The sequence below is a fragment of the Elephas maximus genome, chromosome 4, assembly GCF_024166365.1.
Source record: "Elephas maximus indicus isolate mEleMax1 chromosome 4, mEleMax1 primary haplotype, whole genome shotgun sequence".
Taxonomy (NCBI): domain Eukaryota; kingdom Metazoa; phylum Chordata; class Mammalia; order Proboscidea; family Elephantidae; genus Elephas; species Elephas maximus.
In genome coordinates this window covers 126,769,839-126,794,872 of record NC_064822.1, presented here as the reverse complement: position 1 = coordinate 126,794,872, position 25,034 = coordinate 126,769,839, and the positions used below count along the sequence as shown (strand labels likewise).

Genomic DNA, 25,034 nt, shown 5'->3' with positions numbered 1-25,034 from the left:
TGTGGAGGAGAGGCCTGGTGATCTGCTTCCGTAAAAATGGTTTTGGCAACGGGTTTGGTCTTTTGGACTCTTGACTGAAGCAGATCACCTGGCCTTTCTTCCACAGTGCCACTGGGTGGGTTCAAGCCATAAACCTTAGCTTAACAGTCAAGTACAAACCATTTGTACCACATAGGGCCCTATTGTGTGCCTAAAAAACCCCGGTGCCATCGAGTCAATTCCAACTCTTAGCAACCCTATAGGACAGAGTAGAACTGCCCAATAGTGTTTCCAAGGCTGTAATCTGTACAGAAGCAGACTGCCACATCTTTCTTCTGCAGAGCGGCTGATGGGTTCGAACTGCCGACCTTTTGGTTAGCAGCCAAGTGCTTAACCACTACACCACCAGGATTCCTTAATGAGTGCCTACTATGTGCTAAATATTTTTTTTTTCGCATTCACAACATTCCTTCTTAGCAGGTATTTACTATACCCATTTACTCAAAACTCACTGCCATCTAGTCAATTCTGACTCATAGCAACCCTATAGGATGAGGTAGAACAGCCCAATAGGATTTCTAATGCTGTAAGTCTTTATGGAAGCAGACTACCACATCTTTCTCCCGCAGAGCAGCTGGTGGGTTCGAACAGCTGACCTTTTGGTTAGCAGCTGAGCGCTTTAACCACTACACCACCAGGGCTCCTATCCCCATTTACAGACTACAGGAAATATACCCATTGCTGTCGAGTCAATTCTGACTCATAGCAACCCTGTAGGATAGAGTAGAACTGCCCCATATGGTTTCCATGGAGCGGCTGGTGGATTTGAACTGCCGACCTTTTGGTTAGCAGCAGTAGCAGTTAACCACTACGCCACCAGGGTTTCCGAATAGGGAAACAGCAGGTATAAAATAGTCATTTTCCTTCTGCACTGAAACAGTCTCCTCAAAGGAAGATTATTGATAGCCCAGCAATACAAAAGACCTGTCTCCCCATCCCTCCTTGCGCTGAAAGCATTTAGCAAAGATAATGACAGTGAACTTGATGGACTAGTTGTTACAGTTGTCACATACAAAAGATGGCTGTGCTGAAAATCTTGTACAAAAATAAAATGAAAAGTATCATCCACTTACCAGCAAAATGAGTGGCAGTGGATGGCCTGGTTGGAAGATTTATATAGCAGAGCATGAACTAGGAGGTCACAAGCTCATAGACTGGGCAAGGCCAACTTGACCTACTAAACAAGATGCTTCTTTTTCCATGGTGGCAGTAAGTGCATTTCCCATGTAGCTTCGTTTTTCTTGTGAATTGATCCCAAACAAAATAATACTTTCAGAAGTAAACAGTAGAAGGTGTCTTATACATTATGAGACTCCTAACATTATCTAGTAAAGTGACGGCATGGCAGAGGGGCCTTGGTTCCACCATGAAAATCTTGGTATGATCTGTCCTCACATCTGGGGTATCTTTGTTTTTTTTTTTTTTTTCTTTTAATGAATTCAGTTACTCTGACAGGCTATCCAAAAAGCTTGTTGTTAAATATCAAAAACCAAATCCATTGCCATCGAGTCAATTCTGACTCGTAGGAACCCTATAGGACAGAGTAGAACTGCCCCATATGGTCTCTAAGGAGTGGCTGGTGGATTTGAACTGCTTACCTTTTGGTAGGCAGCTGTGCTCTTAACCAGTGCACCACCAAGGCTCCTATTGTTAAATACCCCCTCCAATTCTGAAGTGCTCAGGAAGAGAAATGGCCCTTAGAAAAGCCAGTTATCTCAGAGCAAAGACTGGTAACTGTGCTTGTGTCTTACATGTGAGTATCTTTTGAACACTGGAAGATAACCTGTCAAGGTGAAAAAGCACAGGGACTTGTGGTTGGAATTGAATTATCCTCTCACTGGGTTGCTACTGGAGCCCTGGTGGTGCAGTGATTAAGAGCTTGGCTGCTAACCAAAAGGTCGGCAGTTCGAATCCACTGGCGGCTCCTTAGAAACCCTGTGGGGCAGTTCTACTCTATATAGGGCTGCTATGAGGCCGAATTGACTCCACGGAAACAGGTTTTTTTTTTTTTTTTTTTTTTGGTGGCAGAGGTTGCCACTAACCAGTTGCCCTCAAGTCGATTCTGACTCATGGCGACCCTGTGTGTTTCAGAGTACAACTATGCTCTATACAGTTTTCAATGGCTGATTTTTCAGAAATAGATCGCAAGGCCTCTCTTCTGAGGTGTCTCTGAGTGGACTTGAACCTCCAACCTTTCAGTTAGCAGCCAGCACATTAACCTTTGCACCACCCAGGGACTCCTGGGCTGCTACTAAGCCTGTATTAAACCTTTGTGGAAATCATGGGTAGTGGGGTGAGAAGGGGGTCAGAGAATTAGAAAACACCCATTCCTCTAGCTGAAAATAACTCCAAGCCAGAGTTCCCAGCTTGGCAAGCAGAGCGAGGACTGGATTTCAGTGCCCTGAGCCCCTTTGTCAGGCTTTTCTATATAGATGTAGTGGTGGAATTCCCAGGGGCTGCAAAGACCAGAGTGGAGAGGCTGGGTGAGGTAAATCAACACACCGTTCTGAACACACGTAGTGTCATTTTCTTGTTGCTGCCTCTCTTATCACTGTTTCCCACTTGGCTGGTTATGTTTCCTGTTCATATTCAGGCCAGCACCTACCAAAACCAAAAAAAAATAGAGTTGCCAAGGAGCGCCTGGTGGATTCAAACTGCCAATCTCTTGGTTAACAGCCGTAAGCATTTAACCATTATGCCACCAGCGTTTCCTCAGCACTTACTATTTTTGCTAAAAGGTGAATCAAGAGGATGTGAATGAGCAAGGATTCATCCCCATTGCTAGGGAAGGGACAGATTCCATCTCCTGATGGTGGGTTACTAATATCATCTTCATACAGAAAGAATAAAGTATTGGCTTATCTTCCAGTTTCTTGGGCTTCAACTTACTCTCCACTTGCCCCTCTATTTCCATCCGTTCTTCCCAGCCCTTCCTTGTCTTCCTGTCTAGCTTAGCTAAGAAGGTCCCCAGTTCAGGTCAGAATCAAATAGTTTTCTTTCTTTCACATCATCTGTTGTGTCTAAGGCTCAGTCAGGGTCGATGTAAGGTCTTCTGTCAAGTTGTCCACATTCATTCCTCAAGCCAAAAAGCTAGTTGTCGTTCCTGACACTTGAGGACAAACTTCCCTTTCTGGCAACATGGATGGGAGAGACGTTGAAGCTGGAGTGATAATTCGGTCATTTGTGGGAGTGGGGGATTCCCTGGGTGGTGCAAACTACTAGCCAAAACGTTTCCAGTTTGAACCCACCCAGGGAGCCTCAGAAGTCAGGGCTGGCGATCTGCTTCTGAAAAGTCACAGTCATGAAAACCTTGTGGAGTAAACACATGGGGTTACGATGCTATGGAGAAGTTCTCCTCTGCATAGATGGGGTTGCCTTGAGTCAGAATCAGCGCCATGGCAACTAACAGCAGCAGGTGGGGATGGGGAGAGCAGTGACAGGGTCACAAAAAAGGGATACTGATATTCTCTTAGGCCACTGCTTCTTTTGAATGAGACGCCCAGTGTGAAATATGTTTTCCTTCACAATTCAGTACATACATATACCTTTACTTAAATATATCAGAATTTTACTGTCCAGTTGTTAGTTGCCATCGAGTCAATTCCGACCCACGGCAACCCCATGCGTGCGGAGTGGAACTGCTCCGTAAGGCATTCAAGGCTGTGGCCTTTCTGAAGCAGATCGCCAGGCCTCTCTTCCCAGGTGCCTCTGGGTGGGTTAGAACCACGGACCTTTACGGCTAGTAGTTGAGCTCTTGACTCTTTATACCCAGAGACTTCCTACTGCATCAAATACACTGATACTTTCCATTTCTTTCTTTTTCAAACACTGATCACCTTGAACTGATTTCAAGATTCATTAGTGGGTCTCAACCAACAGTTTGAGAACTATGCCCTTAGATAACAGTTTGAGGTGTGACCCTCTGAGGACTTCTATCATGACCATAGTGGGTACCTGTTAAAACGCAGATTCCTAAGCCCCCTCCCAGACCTACCTTGTCAGGATTTTGGGGGAGTATGGGCCAAGAGTCCACATTTTAGCAAGCTCCTCAAGGGATTCTTTTGAGCAGTAAAGATTGAGACTCACTCCCTTAGGTTATAGCTAACTGGAGATGATTATTCTGTTTCAGGAAAGTCATAGGCAACAGCTGGGTGACAGGATAAAGAAGAAAGGAGGGCAAGCTTAGACCCTGGGACCCATGCATTTTATCTTTAAAATGAATTCTGGTTTGTACTGCAGCTTATCACAGATTCTTCCCCTTAGAAGATAAGGAACCTGTGATCTTAGCTACAATTCACTGATAACTCTTCTTTGCCTTCTGAAGCTTAAATATCCTTTGGTGTCCACTTAATCTATTTCTGAGATGAAGTCTAGCTTCACTTCTTTGCATACTTTCAGGCAAAAGAATTTGTAGAATGGGAAGTTGCCCACATTCAGAGTTGCCTGAATTTATTTCTTTCTAATCATATCTCAATTTCTTATTATCCTGCTATTTGTGATATTCAATAAAATTATATTCCTTAACTGTAGGCAGCTATTTTTTTTTTTTCTTACATAAAGGTTTTTAGAATGCTTTTCCAGCATCTTCTTTTATTTGTGGCCACTAGTAGCATGGCCCTAGAACATTGGAGTCACTCATAAGGACCCTTTATTTTATGCAGTTGCTGTTACTCCCATCAACTTTACCCCCACAGAAGTATGTCATTTTTTTGTTTTTTTTTTTTTCCCAATATATTTGAGTTTTTTAAGAGAGGAGCTTTGTTCTTCTTGATATGGAAAAATTGTTTTACTCCTTGGAAGAAGTGTCATTTTCTGTATTTAATGCCAGCTACTTTCGCAGTAATGGAGATATATACATATTATTTTCACACATGTCTTTTCCTTCACTAAATATTTCGAGTTAGCCCTGAAGATCAAGCTAGTCCTCAAGATCAAGCCTAGACCTTCTTCTAATAGCTAGCATTGCAATTGTCTTAGTATGGAAGCCACTAGAAGCTAAAAACAACAAGCCGAATATATGAACTTTTTGCTTTTATCTAATACACTTTTCTAGGAGTCCCTGGGTGGTTCACATGGTTAAGAGCTTGGCTGCTAACCAAAAGGTTGGAAGTTTGAGTCTACCCAGAGGCACTGTGGAAGAAAGGCCTGGCAACCTACTTCCAGGGAAATCAGCCACTGAAAACCTTATGGAGCACAGTTCTATTCTAACACACATGGGGTCGCCATGCATTGGAATTGACTCAACGGCAGCTGGTTTTTAACACTTTGCTAGATCCAGCTTCTCTTTCTTCAAGCAAGGAGTGGTAAATTAGAACACAAAGTTCATCATCAGACAGACATAGGTTTGGGTCACAGCCTGTCTCTTATTAGTTGTATCACTTCTCTGAACCTCAGTTTTCTCATTTAGCAAAGTTAGGGCAGGACTACCTTTTATCAGGAGAGGGAGATGTCTCAAGACAGCATTTTCCCTCGTGCAGTCACCACCATTCAGTCTAGCCACAGCCTTACTTTCCCAAAAACCCAGACAATGGGATCTCCTCAGTATCCCAGACTTAAATAAGCTCCAGACTGCTGCCTTAGCACCACCAGAGACTGAACTGTGAACCAGACTGAAACTCCATGTACAAAGAGAAATAGACGTGTTTCTAGTTACCAGTCACTGTGTCTGTCTGACAAGCATATTATCTCCAGTAAAACCAGGACACCTGGTGATCAGACGTTGTTGGGGGAAACATGGAATTTTGAAACAAAGGTTGGAGTTTGGGTTGTACATTTGAATGAGTAATGACATCCAGCCTGGATCAATCCTGAAAATATATCATTTCCGTCACCTTCCATTGTCTAGGATTCTGCCCAAACATACTTTATACAATGTAAAAAACATGGTTCTTATACAAGTAATTGGCTCATGTCAAAATTTTGTTTGTTTTTCTCATTAATAAGAAACCAACAGGATGACAAACTTGTTCAAAGGAGGATAACGAAACTTCATAAATATATCTCAGTGTCGAGGGAGCGGGGGGAAGTTGGAATAAGATTTCTCCGACTCAGAGCTGCTCAGTGACTTACAGGGGAATAAAATCATAGCCTTTGAGCCTATCTTTTCTAGGGGACAGAAACTATTTGCATTTCTACCAGACAGAACTCAATTTGCATCTTATCAGTTTTCTACAAGTTACCATCCACCTTTCAGAGTCTGAGCTCTAAGTAGTAGAACTGGAAATTCAGAGTTGCAGTCCCCTACACTCAAATGACCCTTAGGCGACCTTGTTAGATAGTGTTCTAGTGTGCCTTACTCCTAAGTTTTTGATCATTTGTCTTATCATTTCTAACATGAATCCACCATCCCCTCTTCAGAAATGTTAATAGCTTCCCTTAAAACTGACTCGGACCTGGGAACTATTCATCTCATTCTGATCTTTGTACATCTCTGTTCTGAGCAAATATGTAATATGTTTATTTATAAGTTTTTTATAAGTTATTACGTATTGTTTTATTCATAGGATGTCCACTTATGGAAGATGGAACTCTTACAGGGTCACACGTTATTTCTAATTTCCAGGTTCTTGGAGATTAGCCTGTGGCGTGGATTGAATTGTGTCCCCCAAAAACGTGTCAACTTGGCCAGGCCGTGATGGCCAGTAATTGTGTGGTTGTCCACCATTTTGTGATCTGATGTGATTATCCTGTTGTTGTCAATCCTAACCTCTATGATGTTAATAAGGCAGGATTAGAGGCAGTTATGTTAATGAGGTAGGACCAATCTACAGGATTAGGTTGTATTTTGAGCCACTCTCTTGAGATATAAAAGAGAGAATGAAGGACTTCATACCACCAAGAAAGTAGTACCAGGAGCAGAGTGCATCCTTTGGACCCAGGGTCCCTGCACTGAGAAGCTCCTCAACCAGGGAAGATTGATGACAAGGACCTTCCTCCAGAGCTGACAGAGAGAGAAAGCCTAACTCTGGAGCTGGCACCCTGAATTTGGACTTCTAGCCTACTAGACTGTGAGAGAATAAATTTCTGTTTGTTAAAGCCATCTAATTGTGGTATTTCTGTTATAGCAGCCCTGGATAACTGAGACAGTCTGTTCTTGCTCTCTACCACCATTGTTCTATCTATATTACACATCTTACAGGGCTATGGTAAGGATTAATTGGTAACCATCTAGCCCAGGGCTTGTCACATTGAAGGTTTTGACACATGGGGATCCCCTCTCTAATTCTATCTCTTCCTTCCCTTAGATGAGGAAAGAGCTTTCTTTGTCAGAAGCCCTGAGTAGTGTCAGCAAGCAACACCTGAAATGAGAAAATAAAATCAATGCTTTGTCTGATATCAAGTGACTGTGTGCTCAGTGTGATGGGAGTTCGGTCAGTTGTTGTCATTCCTCCACCCCAGCAAGGGTGAGCCTGGCCCTGAATTTCCACAAGCCCAGAGGATGGGTGGAGGGTGTATTAGTCAATGTTCTCCAGAGAAACAGAATCAATAGTGTGCATAGATAGACAGATAGATGATAGATAGATAGATGGATAGACAGGCAGGTGGATAGATAGATGTGTGTGTGTGTGTGTGTGTAGATTTATTTTAAGGAACTGGCTCACACACTTATGGGGTGTGGGGATTGGCAAGCACAAAATCTGTAGGTTAGGTAGCAGACTGGAAACTCCTCATTTTAGCTCTTAAGGTCTTCAACTAATTGGATAAGGCCCAGCAACACTATCAAGAGTAATCTCCTTTACTTAGTCAACTGATGATGTTAATCACATCAACAAAATACCTTCACAACAACAACTAGACTATTGTTTGACCAAACAACCGGACACCCTAGCCTAGCCATGTTGCCACATAAAATTAACCATTACAGAGAGTGTGTTTACCACCCAGAGCTTCAGGTGGCTTGTGAATCAAGGAGGCCCACATGGCCCAAAGGGGAGTGGAAGTCAGTAAGTTCCAGAAGGAATTGGGGCAGAGTGAGAGCTGGTAGAGGGCCAGGCCAGAGCACATCTGGAGCTGGAGAGCAGAGACAGGCACAGAGAGGGGAAGGTGGCCTGAGTAAGGTGGTGCCTGGGGCAGGGGTAATAGGCCAATATCAGAGCTGACAATAACCAGGTGATCTTCCCCTACCCATGGCTTGGTTTCCTCTCCTGGAGAATTGGGCTAATGACATAGCTCTTTCCTCTTTGGTATTCTTAGAGCTGATAGATGTGAAAGTGCTCTGAGGTGAATCTGGAAAGCAGCTCATGAACCTGCCACACATCTCAGAAATGCTATGCCCCCCTGGTTAGGACTCAGTTCTCAAAAGGCCAGGTCAGCCTGGTCTTGCCTGGTCTTTGGGCCAAAACCCGAGCTACTGATTATTTCACTGTTGAGCCCTCATTTTTCAAGTCCTCGTTGCCACACCATTGCCAGAGAGCAGCAGAGGGGCAGTGTTTGAAGCAGCTGTCCCTTTCTTTTCTCAGCCAAGGGGACTTCCCAGACAGGAGGGCAGCAGCTGCCTTTTCTGACCCAATTTATCTCGAAACTCAGGAGTTTCGAGTGGCATAGAAACTGAGATTACTTCCTTTTGGGCTGGAAGTATGCAGTTGACAGACCATACTTTATTTATTTTCTCCAGCTGCACACGTAGTAAAAGATAATCCTCAAAACCCACATTACTTGAATTGTCAGGCTTAAGGAACAGGGCTACCCCAGTGGTACCTGCAAGAATAAATCCACGTGCCTACTGATTTATGGGAAAACCAGTACCATCTCTGAGAAGAATGTGTCAACCTGGTCCTTAAGGCCATTTGGGAAAGGGGATGAACCTTTGGGAGGCAGCCAGGGTTTGGGAATCGCTTCTGGGGATGGCTGTCACTAATTCAATCGTAGATAAAATTGCCCTTAAAAACCAAGTGAGGAGAACTCGTTGTGCTGCTAAAGCTTTTCACGTGTATCAAAACAGAAAACACAAGCATTGGGTTCCTGGTCTTTGCCTCGAGGACGTTGTTCAGACATATGTGTAGACTTGCTTAGAAACACAAAACAAGGCTGGACTGGAATCATGGTGAACCCCCTTGCCTCCTGTGAAGGCTTCTGTTCTGGGGGGAGGGAGGTTGGAGGCAATTGCAGCACATGCTGCTGGAGAGTTAAAATTGAATGGAGCGCTGTAGAACTGTATCCCGGCCAGCCCAGAATGTTATATGTTCCAAGAGGCTCGTTGCCTATTTTAGAACAGAAACATCTAGCAATTGTGTTCACAGTCCAAGTTCCCCAGGGGCGTTCTCTGATTGGCACAGAATAGAGACCCCACAAGACCCTACATGGGCTAGGGTGGAACTCGAAGCAGACTGACAGGATTGCGAGCTGTAGAAGCAGGAGCAGGAATTTCTGGGCATGTTTCTGAAAAGCCACAGAGGGCTCTGAGGAGAAGACTCAAACAGCAGACATGATAAATTATTCATCTATTGTTTCTTGGGCAGTTGGAAGTGGATAAAGGCTCCTTGGCCAGCTAGGAGATTATATGTCCAAAAAAAAGCTTGATTTCATGGGAGGAACATAACAAATGAGTTCCAGTATTCCAATGTTGAATCCTAAAGCTTATGCATTCTAACTGAGCAAGTCAGTCCATCAACTTCTCCAAGTCTCAGTGTCCTCATTAGCAGAGAGGGAATCGCTCTGCGGCAGAGTCGCTGAGAGATCAAAAGCAGTCATACATCTATGAATGTGCCTGAACAAGGGATTCATCCATCTGTGAAAAAAAATGTGACTTCAGCCTTGGAAACCTTAGAATTATTTTTGGGCAGGAAATAAATCCAAAGTAAACATTACCAATCACCAGCCAAAGAAGGTTACATGCACAATTTATTGTTACTGCTTCGAGAGCAACCAGCTGTGCCCCCTGCCCCCGATTTTTTGTGAATTATGAATTCCTGGAGTCTTCTATGTAATTTTAAAATAATTTCACTTTTGTTATTTGCTATTTCCAAGCTATTTCCAGGAGAACCATAGAGCTGGCTATTAAAATTCAATATCCACTAAGCTTAGGAAACCTTTCTGGAGAAACAGATTACTTTCAAATCTAAACCATTTTATAATCTCTCACCCTGAAGAATTTGCCTTAGAGATACATCAAGTCTGACACTCAGGAAAGCCAAGCCCCTTGGCCAGTAATTTTGACCCCAAAGTTAATGAGCAAAAGTTAATGACCTATACCCAAAGCTAATCTGCCAACCTGCCCTGGTTGACATCTATCTCTAATAATGTTTTGGTTAATGTATTACTACTAATTGCTTCATCGTCAGAAAGAATATTTCAAAATCTATCCTGAAGTACAGTGCTGTCGCTGACAGGATAATATCCATATGCCTACAAGGAAGAACAGTTAATACAACTATTATTCCAATTTATGCACCAACTACTAAGGCCAAAGATGAAGAAATAGAAGATTTTTACAAACTTCTGCAGTCTGAAACTGATCAAACATGCAATCAGGATGCATTGATTGGTGATTGGAATGCAAAAGTTGGAAGGAAAGAAGGATTCGTAGTTGGAAAATATGTCCTTGGTAATAGAAATGATGCCAGAGATTGCAAGACCAACGACTTCTTCATTGCAAACACCTTTTTTCACCAACATAAACGGCGACTATACACGTAGACCTCGCCAGCTGGAATACACAGGAACCAAATGGACCACATCTGTGGAAAGAGATGAAGGAAGAGCTCAATATCATCAGTCGGAACAAGGCCAGGGGCTGACTTCGGATCAGATCATCAATTATTCACATGCAAGTTCAAGTTGAAACTGAAAAAAATTAGAACAAGTACTGAAGGAAGAAGTCCAAGCTGCACTGAAGACATTGGTGAAAAACAAGGCTCCAGGAATTGACAGAACACCAACTGAGATGTTTCGGCAAATGAATGCAGCACTGGAAGTGCTCACTTGTCTATGCCAAGAAATTTGGAAGACAGCTATATGGCCAACCGACTGGAAGAGACCCGTATTTATGCCTATTCCCAAGAAATGTGACCAAACAGAATGAGAAAATTATTGAACAATATCATTAATATCACATGCAAGCAAAATTTTGCTGAAGATCATTCAAAAGCAGCTGCAACAGTACATTGACAGGGAAGTGCCAGAAATTCAAGCCGGATTTAGAAGAGGTTGTAGAACCAGGGATATCATTGCTGATATCAGATGGATCTTGGCTGAAAGCAGAGAATACCAGAAAAATGTTTACCTGTGTTTTATTGACTATGCTAAGGCATTCAACTCTGTGGATCATAACAAATTATGAATAACATTGCAGAGGATGGGAATTCCGGAACACTTAATTGTGCTCATGAGGAATCTGTACATGTATCAAGAGGCAGTCATTCGAACAGAACAAGGGGATAATGCCTGGTTTAAAGTCAGGAAATGTGTGCATCAAGGTTGTATCCTTTAACCATACCTTTTCAATCAGTATGCTGAGCAAATAATCCGAGAAGCTGAACTGTATGAAGAACGGGGCATCAGGATTGGAGGAAGACTCATTAACAACCTGCATTATGCAGATGACACAACCTTGCTTGCTGCAAGTGAAGAGGACTTGAAGCACTTATTGACGAAGACCAAAGACCACAGCTTTCAGTATGGATTACACCTCAACATAAAACAAAAATCCTCACTACTGGACCAGTAAACAACATGATAAATGGAGAAAAGATTGAGGTTGTCAAGAATTTCATTTTACTTGGATCCACAACACCCATGGAAGCAGCAGTCAGGAAATCAGAGGACTTACTGTATTAGACAAATCTGTTGCAGAAGACTCTTTAAAGTGTTGAAAAGGAAAGATGTCACCTTGGGGACTAAGGCATGCCTGACCCAAGCCATGGTATTTTCAGTTGCCTCATATGTATGTGAAAGCTGGACAGTGAATAAGGAAGAGGGAAGAATTGATGCCTTTGAATTGTGGTGTTGACAAAGAATGTTGAATATACCGTGGACTGCCAAAAGAATGAACAAATCTGTCTTGGAAGAAGTACAACCAGAATGCTCCTTAGAAACAAGGATGGTGAGACTACATCTCACATACTTTGGACACGTTATCAAGAGGAATCAGTCCCTGGAAAGGATGTCATGTTTGGTAAGGTAGAGTGAAAAAGAGGAAGACCTTCAATGAGATGGATTGACACAGTGGCTGCAACAATGGGCTGAGGCATAGCAACAATTGTGAGGATGGTACAGGACTGGTCAGTGTTTCATTCTGTTGTGTGTGGGGTCACTATGAGTCAGAATTGACCCAAGGGCACCTAACAACAACAACAACTAATTGCTATTGGCAGTTTGCTGCCACTCATCCTTCTGCTCCACCAGAGCCTGTGGAATAGATAGACACCAAAGGATCACTGGGCAACTATGCAATGAAAAACTTCAGTATTAGTCCAGGCACACACCCAGCGTTCCCCTGAATGCAAGGATTCTGATTCACTGTGTTGGAAAATACGTGTCAGACCTAGGACAGAACTGGGCTTTGTAACATCCATTTCAGGCATAGGCTTTGGGACCCTCACATTCAGATTGCCTCACAAGTATGGCTAGTCCTGCAGAGCACACCCTGATCTACTTCTGCAGGTCCATATGCAGAGGGTCCATAGGACTGTCCCCACCCCCCATACCTAGCTGCAAGTAGAACAGAGATAGCTAAGAGGTTGTACCACCCTCTAAAAAAGGTGGCAATGGTCTCTGCCTCAGGGAGAGAAAATGGCTGGGAACAGAAATGGAAAAGGGAAACAAAAAGACAAGAGATCCCAAGGTCCTTACACAGAGAAAGCAGAGTGAGCAACCAGGGACCTCAAGCCATGAAATTTCATCCACTAGTAAGGAGGGCCCAAAGAATGTTAGGCTACCGTTAATCCTATTAGCTACTCTCCCTCCTCCCCTCTTTCTCCTCTTTGTTCTCCTTTCTCCCCTGCCTCTTCTCCTCTTCCTTTCTTTGAGAAAGGACTATGGGTATGAAAGGAAAGGAACTAGGATATAACAGAAATATTTCCTCCAATCAAGGCTCCCTGGAGGAATGGCTGACTCCAGACCTAAGGCAGGAAATATTATCTTGTACCAGAAGGTAGAGAAGCTATCAAAAATTAATGGGTCATATCAAAAGGACAGAGAAATCAAAATGTAGGGCTCCCAGTGGCCAAAGATAAGACAATTTCAGCATCAAAAACAATAATGAATGCAAATGATTGAAATACATTGAATATATAGTCTTATAGGTTCATGTTGATACTTAATAAAAGCCCTGGTGACACAGTGGTTAAAGAGCTCAGCTGCTAAGTGAAAGGTCAGCAGTTCAAACCCACAAGCAGCTCTGCAGGAAAAAAAAATGTGGCAATTTGCTTCTGTAATGATGACAGCCTCAGAAACCCTATGGGACAGCTCTACTCTGTCCTATACGGTCATCATGAATCAGAATCGACTCAATGGCAGTGGGTTTTTGGTTTGGACCTCCCAAAGAAACTCATTTGGACACCATTGGAAATAACGAGTGTACTAATTCCTTATTCTGAAAATGAAAAGGAAAGAATTTAAGCATTTATCCTTCCTTCCTTATACAAACTGCATTTCAAAGTAACCAAACAGCACTAATTGATGGAGAATTCTTTACAAAAGAATTCTAGCTGATAAATATAGAAGAAATGATGATTAGAAAAAATCATTTTCGACCCCTAATGAAATTATTGGAGCCTTGGTGGTGCAGTGGTTAAGAGCTCAGCTGCTAACCAAAAGGCTGGCAGTTGGAATCTACCAGCTGCTTCTTGAAAAAAACCCTATGGGGCAGTTCTACTCTGTCCTATAGGGTTGCTATGAGTCAGAATCGACTCAATGGCAAAGGGCAATGAAATTATTAGTTCAGACGATGGCCATCAGTGGGTGAAACCATTCGATTAAAGGTTAAAGGCTGATGGGAAACTTTGCAAGGGAGGAATTAGCACTTCATTACCTGAACCCACCGAAAGTGGGACAATTAGACATTGAATCATGTTATGTCATAGGGAGCACACTGTACCACCTATGATCTATTCATGTCCCCCCACCCCCCAGAAAAAGCTGACCCTGACTCAAAGCAAGCATCCAGAGCTAAATTCCATTTAGAAGAAATGTGAAGGATAGAAGAGTCTATAGGACAAATAACACAGTTTCTTCAATATATTAATAGTATAGGGGAAAAAGATGGGAGTATACTCTAGATAAGAGGATATTTAAGAGATCTGACACAAATGTAATGTGTGGAGCTTGTTGATATTCTGGTTTGAACAAGCCAAGTCTAAAAAACCGTTTTTGAGACAATCAGCGGAAATTTTATTATTAGTTAGGTAATGGAAAAAATTTAGGAATAAGAGTTAATTTTATTAGTGAAATAATGGCATTGAGGTTATATAAGAAAATAATCATATTTTTTAGAGATGCATGATAAAGGGGTGAAATGGCACAAGGACTGGCATTTGCTGTAAAATACTCCCCCAAAGAATAAAAAAGGATGTATGAAGTCAGTTTGGTAAACTTTTGATGGTTGTTGGATCCGAGTGATGAGTATATGGCCATTCATAGTTTTAGGCTCTCTACTCTTGAATATGTTTGGAATTTTCTATTTAAAAAATTGCTGCCTCTTTACTAATTAGACAGTAGACAAGAACTATTTTAGGTGAAGGGAAGACAACACACAATACAGGATAGGTAAGCACACTGGACTAAACCAAAAGCAAAGAGTTTCCTGAATAAATCAAATGTTATGAAGGCTAGCATAGCAGGGACAGGGGTTTGGGGACCATGGTTTCAGGAGACTTCTAGGTCAATTGGCATAATAAAATCCGTTAAGAAAACATCCTGCATCCCACTTTGGAGAGTGGCGTCTGGGGTCTTAAACGCTAGCAAGCAGCCATCTAAGATGCATCAATTGGTCTCAACCCACTTGGAGCAAAGGAGAATGAAAAACACCAAAGACGCAAGGTAATTATGAGCCCAAGAGACAGAAAAAGGGCCACATAACTCAGAGACTAACTACATCAGCCTGAGACCAGAAGATCTAGATGGTACCTGGCTACAACCGATGACTGCCCTGACAGGCAACACAACAGAGAACCCCTGAGGGAGCAGGAGAGCAGTGGGATGCAGACCCCAAATTCTCGTAAAAAGACCAGACTTAATGGTCTGACTGAGACTAGAAGAACCCCAGAGGTCATGGTCCCCAGACCTTCTGTTAGCCCAAGACTGGAACCATTCCCAAAGCCAACTCTTCAGACAGGGATTGGACTGGACTGTCAGATAGAAAATGATACTGGTGAGGAGTGAGCTTCTTGGATCAAGTAGACACATGAGACTATGTGGACAGCTTCTGTCTGGAGGGGAGATGAGAAGGCAGAGGGGGACAGAAGCTGGCTGAATGGACACAGAAATTCAGGGTGGAGAGCAGGAATGTGCAGTCTCATTAGGGGGAGAGCAATTAAGAGTACATAGCAAGGTCTGTATAAATTCTTGTATGAGAGACTGACTTGATTTGTAAACTTTCACTTAAAGCACAATAAAAATTAAAAAAAATAGCCTCCTCCAGTAACTGCTCCCCCCACCCCACTTAGGAAAGAGAGCAGAAGTCTCCTGTCCTATGGCCTGAGGCAAAAACATAAAATTAGGGGGGCCAAAACATCCCTCTCTGCATTGAGTATTTGTTAAACAACAGCATGGCAGATGAAGAGAGATTCAAGCTTCACAGTCAGAAACCTGGGTTTGAGCTACTTCTCTGTTTGATCTGGGCATGTTTCTTTTCCCTGTATCTCTCCCTGTCTGTGTGATCTGCTCCACAAATTTGGTACAGATAGTCACTTCCTGTCTTTTTGTTTTTTTTTTTTTTTTTTGCTCCCCCAGGTTCCACAGGCCTTATTAGCAGGAAGCCCTGAGCGTTCATGTGGCTTGTATCTTCCCCTCCATTTATGCTTGCTGGTTCAATCTGCTCTTTTATATATCAAAAGGAATTAACTTTAAACACACCCACCTCCCTTGCTGTCTCAGTTCATAGGAGGGACAAGCCTGCTCCAGTGTTAGATGTGCACTGACTGCCCTTTGCCACACGGTGTCGCCATTGGAGCCTAGTCCTGCACTGCATCCTGCAACATCCTAGCTATCTAATTCCTATCACAGCAATGGGGTGGAGGTGGGGGTGGAGGGGCATGGTTTGAACCTTGAAATTAAATCCCTCTTTGGTCACACTCACATTCTCAGCCATGGCTCACAAAGCACAGCCCAAGGCCACCTTGGCCCGTTCTCACTGGCTTCCAAATGTGACCACCTGGTGTGCCAGAACCAGCCCTTTCATTTATTCAACAATATATTTACTAATCCTACTATGTGGCTGGCACTGTTTTAGGAGTTTGTGAATTTTATCAGTGAACAAAACGAAGATCCCTGCCCCCCTCAAGGAGTTTGTGGGGTCATCTTCAACATACTCCCTGGTCTTAGGCTGGGTTCTCTAGAAAAGCAAATCCAGTAAAGTGTATACATGTATATATACAGAGAGAAAGAGAGATTTATCTCAAAGAAATGGCTCACGCAGTTGTAGAAGCTGGCAAGTTCCAAGTCTGTGGGTTAGGTGTCAGACTGGAGGCTTCTCCTGACTTATGTAGCTACAGGGGCTGACAAACCCAAGATTGGCAGGTCAGATGGCAGGCTCCTGGCTCACAGGCTGTGCAGAGGCTGACGAATCCCAAGATTGGCAGGCAATATGGCAGGCCTCTGGGTCTAGTCCCAAGAACCAGATTATGATGAGATAGATGCAGGAATCAGAACAAGCAAGCTTTGCCAGAATATCCATATATACATTGGATGCAGGCCACACATCCCCTGAGGAAACTCCTTTTACAACTGATTGGCTGATCACAGCAGATCACATCATGGAGGATGACTACATCATTACATAACTGCCAAATTACATCATTACATAACTGCCAAACTACACCGTTACATAACTGCTAAACCACTGAGAATCATAGTCCAACCAAGTTGACACATTACGTTAACCATCACATCCCCTAAGGCCTTAACCTCATCCAGGTCACCAACAAAGACTTCTCTTCTCCTCACAAGTTTTGCTGTAGGGGGTGACTTAGTTATCTAGTGCTGTTATAACAGAAATACCATAAATGGGTGATTTTAACAAACAGAAATTTATTTCCTCACAGATTAGGAGGCTAAATTGGAATTCAGGGTGCTGGCTCTAGGGGAAGGCTCTCTTTCTGTTCTGGGGGAATGTCCTTGTCTCTTTTTCAGCTTCTGTTTCTGTGTTCTTTGGTGATCATGTAGCTTGTATCTTCCCTTCCATTTGTGTTTGCTGGCTAAACCTGCTCTTTTATATATCAAAAGAAATTAACTTAAAACACACCCTACACTAATATTGTCTCATTAACATAACAAAAAACCCCATTCCCAAATGGGATTATAACCACAGGTATACGGGTTAGAATTTACAACACATATTTTTGGAGGACACAATTCAGTCCATAACAGGGCACTCTCTCACTTTTGCAGGTCGTACCTCCTCCCCATGTACCATCTGTGTACATGTGGGGGGGGGGATTCTGCTAAGTTGCACACACACATACATATACACAAGGCATTCATACATCCAGGCGCACACACACACACACACACACTAAACCCTTATTATTTAGAAAAGAGGGACTTACTACTTTATACTTGTTTAAATGAGTACCACTAAAGTCATCTTTCCACAGAAATCAGACCGATTTCTTCAACTTAAAAAATTACATATACATCACCTCATTTAGAATTTTACCCATCTTGCAGGATTATGAGAATTAAGTCGGATACCTTCACATGACAGCTATGTTTTCCACTGTTCTGTCTGTGCTTTTTTTCCACCGGTATATCCTCCGTCCCTAATAAAATGCCTCACACATTCGTGCTCAGGTACGTGTACACAGATGCATGCACTCACACACACACAGTGATGGAATATGCCTGGGAAGCATGGCATCTCAATAAACACTGGCTCCCTTGTTTCCTTTTCCAGACATGTAATAGCCCCTCTGGTGTGTAGAGTACCACATAGAGCAGACTCAGAGTGCATGCGAATAACTGGGATCTGCAGACACAGATTCTGTTAGTTTGGGGTGGGGCCTGAGAATCTGCGTCTTAACAAGCTCCTGAGACATGTTGATGCTTCTGGTGGGATCATATTTTAACTGGCAAAGGCATTGAGGTGCATTTTTCTTTTGTTTTTGTTTTTCTCTTAAAGCAAAGTTGCAAAAAACTTCTCACCTGTTCTTCTGGTGTATTTGTGGGATATATGGGGGTATGGGCATTATGTTAATGTACGATATTTCATAGGCTCTAAGATGCGATCAAGAGCCCTGGTGGCACAGTGGTTAAGATCTCGGCTGCTAACCAAAAAATTGACAGTTCGAATCTACCAACTGCTCCTTGGAAACCCTATGGGACAGTGCTACTCTGTCCTTTAGGGTCGCTTTGAGTCGGAATCAACTCAACGGCAACTGGTTTGATTTTTGGGGGGGTTTAAGGTGCCATCAAGGAGCGCTGTGGCACAGTAGGTAAGCACTCAGCTGCTAACTGAAAGATCAGTGGTTCGACCCTGAGAAAGATGTGGCAGTCTGCTTATGTAAAGATTACAGCCTAGGAAACCCTATGGGGCAGTTCTACTCTGTCCTATAGACTAAACAGCCTAATCTCAGAGATCTTAAAATGTGGGGAGAAAGTACATTTAGAATTAATGAAATAAAGTGTTTTGAGAGGCAGTAGAGTATAATGGTTAAATGCTTGCTATGAGGATCCAGACAGACATGGCCCCATCACTTCTTACTGTTGTAGCCTTGGGCAAGTTACTTAACCCTGGTAAAACTGAATTTCCTCACCTCTAAAATCTCTATGAGTCAGAATTGACTACACGGCAATGGGTTTTGGGGTTTCATTAATATGGCAGTAACCACTAAGGCTGCCTGATAAGTGATATTGACCCAGCCAGCTTGATATTTCAGTTCTCTGTCCAGTAAAATAAAAATCCACAAACTGACCACTTTTATATTACTTCAATATTCCATACCTTTCTGAAGTAAAATTACTAGGTATAAAAAATAAACATGCTATAAGAGTTTTAATCTTCATATTTTTCCCTTTGTAGCTCTGAATATTTTACTGTAAGAGTGTGTTAGTAATCTAGTGCTGCTGTAACAGAAATACCACAAGTAGATGGCTTTAACAAAGAGAAACTTATTTTCTCACAGTCTAGTAGGTTACAAGTCCAAATTCAGGTCATCAGCTCCAGGGGAAATCTATCTCTCTCTTTCACCTCTGGAGGAAGGTTCTTGTCCTCAATCTTCCCCTGGTCAAGGAGCTTCTCAGGCACAGGGACCCTGTGTCCAAAGGATGTGCTCTGCTCCAGGTGCTGCTTTCTTGGTGAGAGAAAAGGTAGTGCAGGCCACACCCCAGGGAACTCCCTTTACCTTGGATAAGGGAGGTGACCTGAGTAAGGGTGGTGTTACAATCCCACCCTCATCCTTTCAACATAAAATTACAATCACAAAATGGAGGACAACCACACAATACTGGGAATCATGGCCTAACCAAGTTGACACATATTTTTTGGGGGACACAGTTCAATCCATGACATACCACCCTTTGGCTCCCCCAAAATCACATCTTTGTAACATGCAAAACATATTCACCCCATCGTATCATAGCAAAAGTCTTAACTCCAAGTCCAAAATCTTAAAAATTCTTCTTCATCTGTGAAATCTAGAATACAAGTTATCTGCTTCCAAGGGTACAATGGCAGAACAGACACAAGCTAGACATTTCCATTACAAATGGGAGAAACTGAAGGGAAAGAAGGCATAACAGGCACTAAGCAAATCAGCAGAACACATTACACTAGCCCTCAAAGCTTTGAAAATAATCCTCTGTTCTCTGAGACAATTTACACAATAAGTCTGCCCTCCAGCCTCTAGGTACTGGCCATACTCTCTGGATTCTCAGTGGAGCCCTCTTCACTTTGGGCTTCAGTTCCGCCTTCCAGGCCCACTGGCACAGCAGCTCTGCTCCCTTGGCTTTAGGCGCACCATTCTCCGAGTCCATCTGAGTGGCAACTCCACCCTTAGAAACACTAGCGGCCATGGCTTCACCCTTTGAAACCCCTGAGGTCATGGCCATACCTTTTGAGACTGAGGCAGCTCAGCTTCTTGTGTTCCTTGTTTCTTCGGCTTCTGTTTCCTTGTTTCTTGGCCCCTCGGCTCCTCGGGCCTTATGCTGGCATCTGCCCTGCTGAGGCAAGTGTTCCAAAGCTCAGTAGCTCCACCAATAAGTGCCTGGAGGCACCCCACTCCTCCAGGAAGACTCCTGTGCACAGGCACTCAGCTCTCTCGCTCAGTGGGTCAGCTCCAGCACCGTCTCACACTGGTCTCCTGGTGCTGCTGCTACTGGTTCTCTGCTGTTGGTGCTTCTCTGCCACTGCAGGCTCTCTGCCGCACTGGTCCTCTGCCTCTGTCACAACTCTATCCATTCACAGTTTCAAAACCACTTCCACCTTTTAGGTCTCTGTTAGAGTGTTGCGGAGCAAGGCTTCCCAGCTTGGGACTAAGCCCTGCCTAGGTTCTTGCCTTCTACTGACCAAGAATGACCAGGAGAGGCTCAGCGATTCCACATGAACAAAGGTTTATTAGTGACAGAAAGAAAGCAGAGGCTCGCAAGGGAGAGGTGGAGAGGGGCTTCCACCTATGCTAGCCTCCAGACTTTCCCCCGAACAGGGGTTTTCCTGGAGTTTATAAGGGATTTTAGATGGGAAGGATCTTATGTTTTATTCATTGCTTTCAGGGGGAGAAGGCGGGGCTCTCTGGGAAATGGCAGGGTTAAAGAAATTAGGTGTGTGTACATCTGGAATCCAAGGTGGCGTCAGTTTGGACAACGTCACCCACCACTCTGCAGTCTCAGTGGCCACTTGACATGACTGTAAGGTCGCACCCATCGGCTAATTCTGTTCATCTTTGGCAAACAGCTTGTAGGGAAGATATGTAGAACTCCAGGCATCAGGGTCCAGGATGTGGGTTATCTTGTGACACCACTCACTATGGCAGAGTCCTGAAAAACAACTTACAAGAGAGGTATGCAAAACTTTGTGCCTCCCGGGCTGCATGGGTGGGTTATCTTGTAACAACACCCCTGGAATAGAGTCCCAGATCAATGGGCCGGTTATTCCGGCCTTGAGAGTGTCCAGCCTTCTGTCCGTTTCTTAAGAGCAGCAGCCCCCTCTCTCAATACCAAATTCTGTCTTAGTCATCTAGTGCCACAAGCGGATGGCTTTAACAAAGAGAAATTTATTTTCTCACAGTCTAGTAGGTTACAAGTGCAAATTCAGGGCATCGGCTCCAGGGGAAAGCTTTTTCTCTCTGTCGGCTCTGGAGGAAGGTCCTTGTCTTCGATCTTCCCCTGGTCAAGGAGCTTCTCAGGTGCAGGGACCCTGTGTCCAAAGGATGCTCTCGGCTCCTGGTACTGCTTTCTTGGTGGTATGAAGTCCTCCACTCTCTGCTTGCTTCCCTTTTATCTCTTGAGAGAGAAAAGATGGTACAGGCCACACCCCAGGGAAACTCCCTTTACATTGGATCAGGGAGGTGACCTGAGTACGGGTGGTGTTACAATCCCCCCCTCATCCTCTTAACATAAAATTACAACCACAGAATGGAGGACAACCACACAACACTGGGAATCATGGCCTAACCAAGTTGACACATATTTTTTTGGGGGGGGGGGCACAATTCAATCCATGACAGACTGTATTTATGTATTAGTTGTGTAGGGGGAAAAATTAATAAAGAAAAAAAAATTAGGGTCAAAAAGTAAGCCAAAATGATTGCTCAAAGTGTGCGGCAGTGGCTGGCTGTTTTGTGGAGGGCCTCCAGCAAACCTTAGTAAAAGACGACGTCCACCTTAAAGCGTTAAATGAGTGTAAAGTGCGTAGTCCAACACCTGGCGTGGTGAGCACTCAGTGAATATTAAATGTGAAGGTGTTCGCCTCTTGAGAGCAGACTTTTCTCTCTCTTGTTCACTGCCGTTTCTGAGTGCCCAGAACTGTGCTGGGACATAAACTCAGTAAACATTTGATAAATGTATGAATGATTTATTCCTTTAGCCTCAGACTAACTCTTGCAGGTGGTCAGGAATGAGGCCTCGGGGAGGCTTTAGCTGGCACTAATTGGTCTTAGGCGCAAAGAGAACCAGCTGAGGCCCGCAGCATAGACACGTGGATGCCTTGGATCGCTAAACCAAGCCCTGGACTTGTTGTTCTGAGGGAGCTATACAAGCCAGGCTTCAGAGAAAGGTGTTTATTACATGTACTAACACTTATGTTACTAATCCATTATGTTATTAAAAACAATTTGAAAAGATTGCTCATCAAGATATTTTGTGTATGGGTGATTATTTCCTTGAATTTATTTACTTATTTATAACTGTAGTTTAGATGAAGGTTTACAAATTAGTTTCTCATTAAACAAATAATACACACATTGTTTTGTGACATTGGTTGCCAACCCCGTGACATGTCAACATTCTCCGCCTCTCGACCTTGAGTTCATCAAGATATTTTACAAGCAGAAGTCTCCAGTCTTGCTAAATTTTCCCCTCGCACTTTCCCATTTTTCAGGTCACCTTGTACAAGGACTCTGACATGGAAGACTTCGGGTTCAGTGTAGCAGATGGCTTGCTGGAGAAAGGAGTGTATGTCAAAAATATTCGCCCAGCTGGACCAGGAGATCTTGGTGGCTTAAAACCTTATGACAGGCTCTTACAGGTAAGACCTCAGGTGGGATTTTAATTTCCTGGGACTAATTTAGAGCTGAGAATATCCTTCAAATCATCCTGTACTTTAGGGCCCTTTTGCTTTTTTCCATTCAAACTTTGTCATCAAGATTATGGAATTAGTAGTAGTGAAAGAACTGAATAAATAATTTTCAGGCCTAGTAAATTTTATCCCAGCCCAATAAATTTTCTGGTTTCTTATCTCTGTGGGTTTAGTTTTATGGCACTGAGCTCAAAGCCCTCTTTCCCAATCTAACGCTTACTCCGAAGACCCCACCCAACCATGGAGCCATTTCCCTGATCTACATAAGTATTACGTAGTTATTTGACTGCAATCTAGTCCTTCCCAATGCTCTTCTTCAGCATGACTTACAAGACCCATGTTGTTTGGCTTCTTGCCAGCATCTTCTCTTGCTTCTTCCTTCATTTATTGTTTATTGTTGTTAACTACAACCCCTACAACATAGGAGGGGCCCCTAATCTAGTCTTGAGGCAAAGAGGGACAGGGGCATCTGTCGTAGAGAGTAAGCCAGTAACTATTTGATAGTATGGTCAGAGCAGAGCAAACCTCTGCACAGAGTGAAACTTGTTATACCTGAAGTATTGTTCTGGGTTCTGTGGATTCTTCTATGGTTACAACAATTCAAAATGGTTCTTCTTGAACTTACAGGTTAATCACGTCCGCACAAGAGACTTTGACTGCTGCCTCGTTGTGCCCCTCATCGCCGAATCTGGTAATAAGCTGGACCTGGTCATTAGTAGAAACCCACTGGCTTCACAGAAGTCGACAGAACAACAGACTCTCCCAGGAGGAGAATGGAGTGAACAGAACAGTGCTTATTTCCAACAACCTAGCCACAGTGGTAATCTGGAGACACGGGAACCCACTAACACATTATAGCAACGCTTTTTATAAAACAGGACAAAAGACGTTATCTACATGGTGCTAAAAATCCCTTTAAGATTTCTGTGACATTTGAAGCACAGATAACCACGTGGCATTAAGTGCAAGCACAGGGGTCTTTGAAATCTGTCCCACGGCTCATGTTCACTTCCCTTTTTTGGTTACCACTATGGTGTATGGTAGGAAATTTCCTGCCACCCCAATGGTAAAAAAGAAGAGAAAAATAGGTAGTCTGCCCCTCCCCACAAATTAACATCTGAGGAAATTTTTTATAAGTTCATCTTACTGTCACTTTTTAAAAAGAGAAATGTCTGTTTGAAAATATTCTCTATGGTAATTTCCTTAATTCACTTTGAAATCAGTTTCTTACTATGAAGTCTTTAATGTAAGAACTTGACCAACAAGGCTTTTCACAATGAAGCTGGCTCTGCTAGGGGAACTAGTGTTTTGTAAGCTGCAGGGACTGCTGCCATGGGAGGGGTACAGGTATACGATTAACTTATCTTAAAACGTTTCGGCAACGATGCACGTAGGAGACCATTATAGGTGGTGGGAAAATGTTTTGCCCAAGTAGAGGAATGATCTTAACTAAGACGTATGCTATTCCCTATGCAACCAATTATCAAACAGGATATGTCTTGTGACCTGTTTTTTTTTTTTTAGGACACATTTTTAATAGCTGAAAATCTCTGATAATGAATAGTGTTTAGTAACACTGAGAATTAGTTACCTTATTTTTAAAATTCAAGACTAAGAACTTAAGGAGAGAATGGAGAGTCTATTAAAATAAGGCTCATCTTAAATGATAGGCAAATCAAATTCATACTGCTTGACATGTTCTGAAAACTGGTAATATTGGGGGGTGTACAGCACATGGACTTGAAAATAACACTGGACTATCTTTTGTTCTGAGCCATGCCACTTACCGAAATTGTAAATACATTTTTCACAAAATGCATTGCCAATTATTGCCATCCCTCAAAGCAATAAATTGTAACAGTTGCTTTTTATGTTTGTCAGCAACTGTTTTCATTTGTTCAGATATTTTGAATAGTTACACTAATAACTGTTATTTGGTGAATATAAAAAATAATCTGTATATTGATTGTTGAATTTCCATACTGAAACGATTATTTTCCAAACATTTTCATTTTGGTCAATAATTCAAACCATCACTTACGTAAGACATTCAAACACTGTGTCCTTTGTTTAAGGAAAAATTTCACTTTTCTTTTTGTGCAAAATATAT

General features: G+C 42.9%; 1 protein-coding gene across 10 annotated transcripts in view; it reads left to right on the top strand.

Annotated features, from left to right (window-relative positions):
- The window catches only part of GRIP1 (glutamate receptor interacting protein 1), a 791,276-nt gene extending 766,511 nt beyond the window's left edge, over positions 1-24,765 (top strand). For all 10 annotated transcript variants that reach the window (XM_049883804.1, XM_049883798.1, XM_049883799.1 and 7 more), the window contains 2 exons: positions 22,727-22,873; positions 23,552-24,765. In XM_049883804.1, coding sequence (XP_049739761.1) covers positions 22,727-22,873; positions 23,552-23,782 — 378 coding nt within the window. In that variant the 3' untranslated portion in view covers positions 23,783-24,765. The remainder of the gene's footprint in view (positions 1-22,726; positions 22,874-23,551) is intronic.
- Positions 24,766-25,034: the final 269 nt, after the last annotated feature.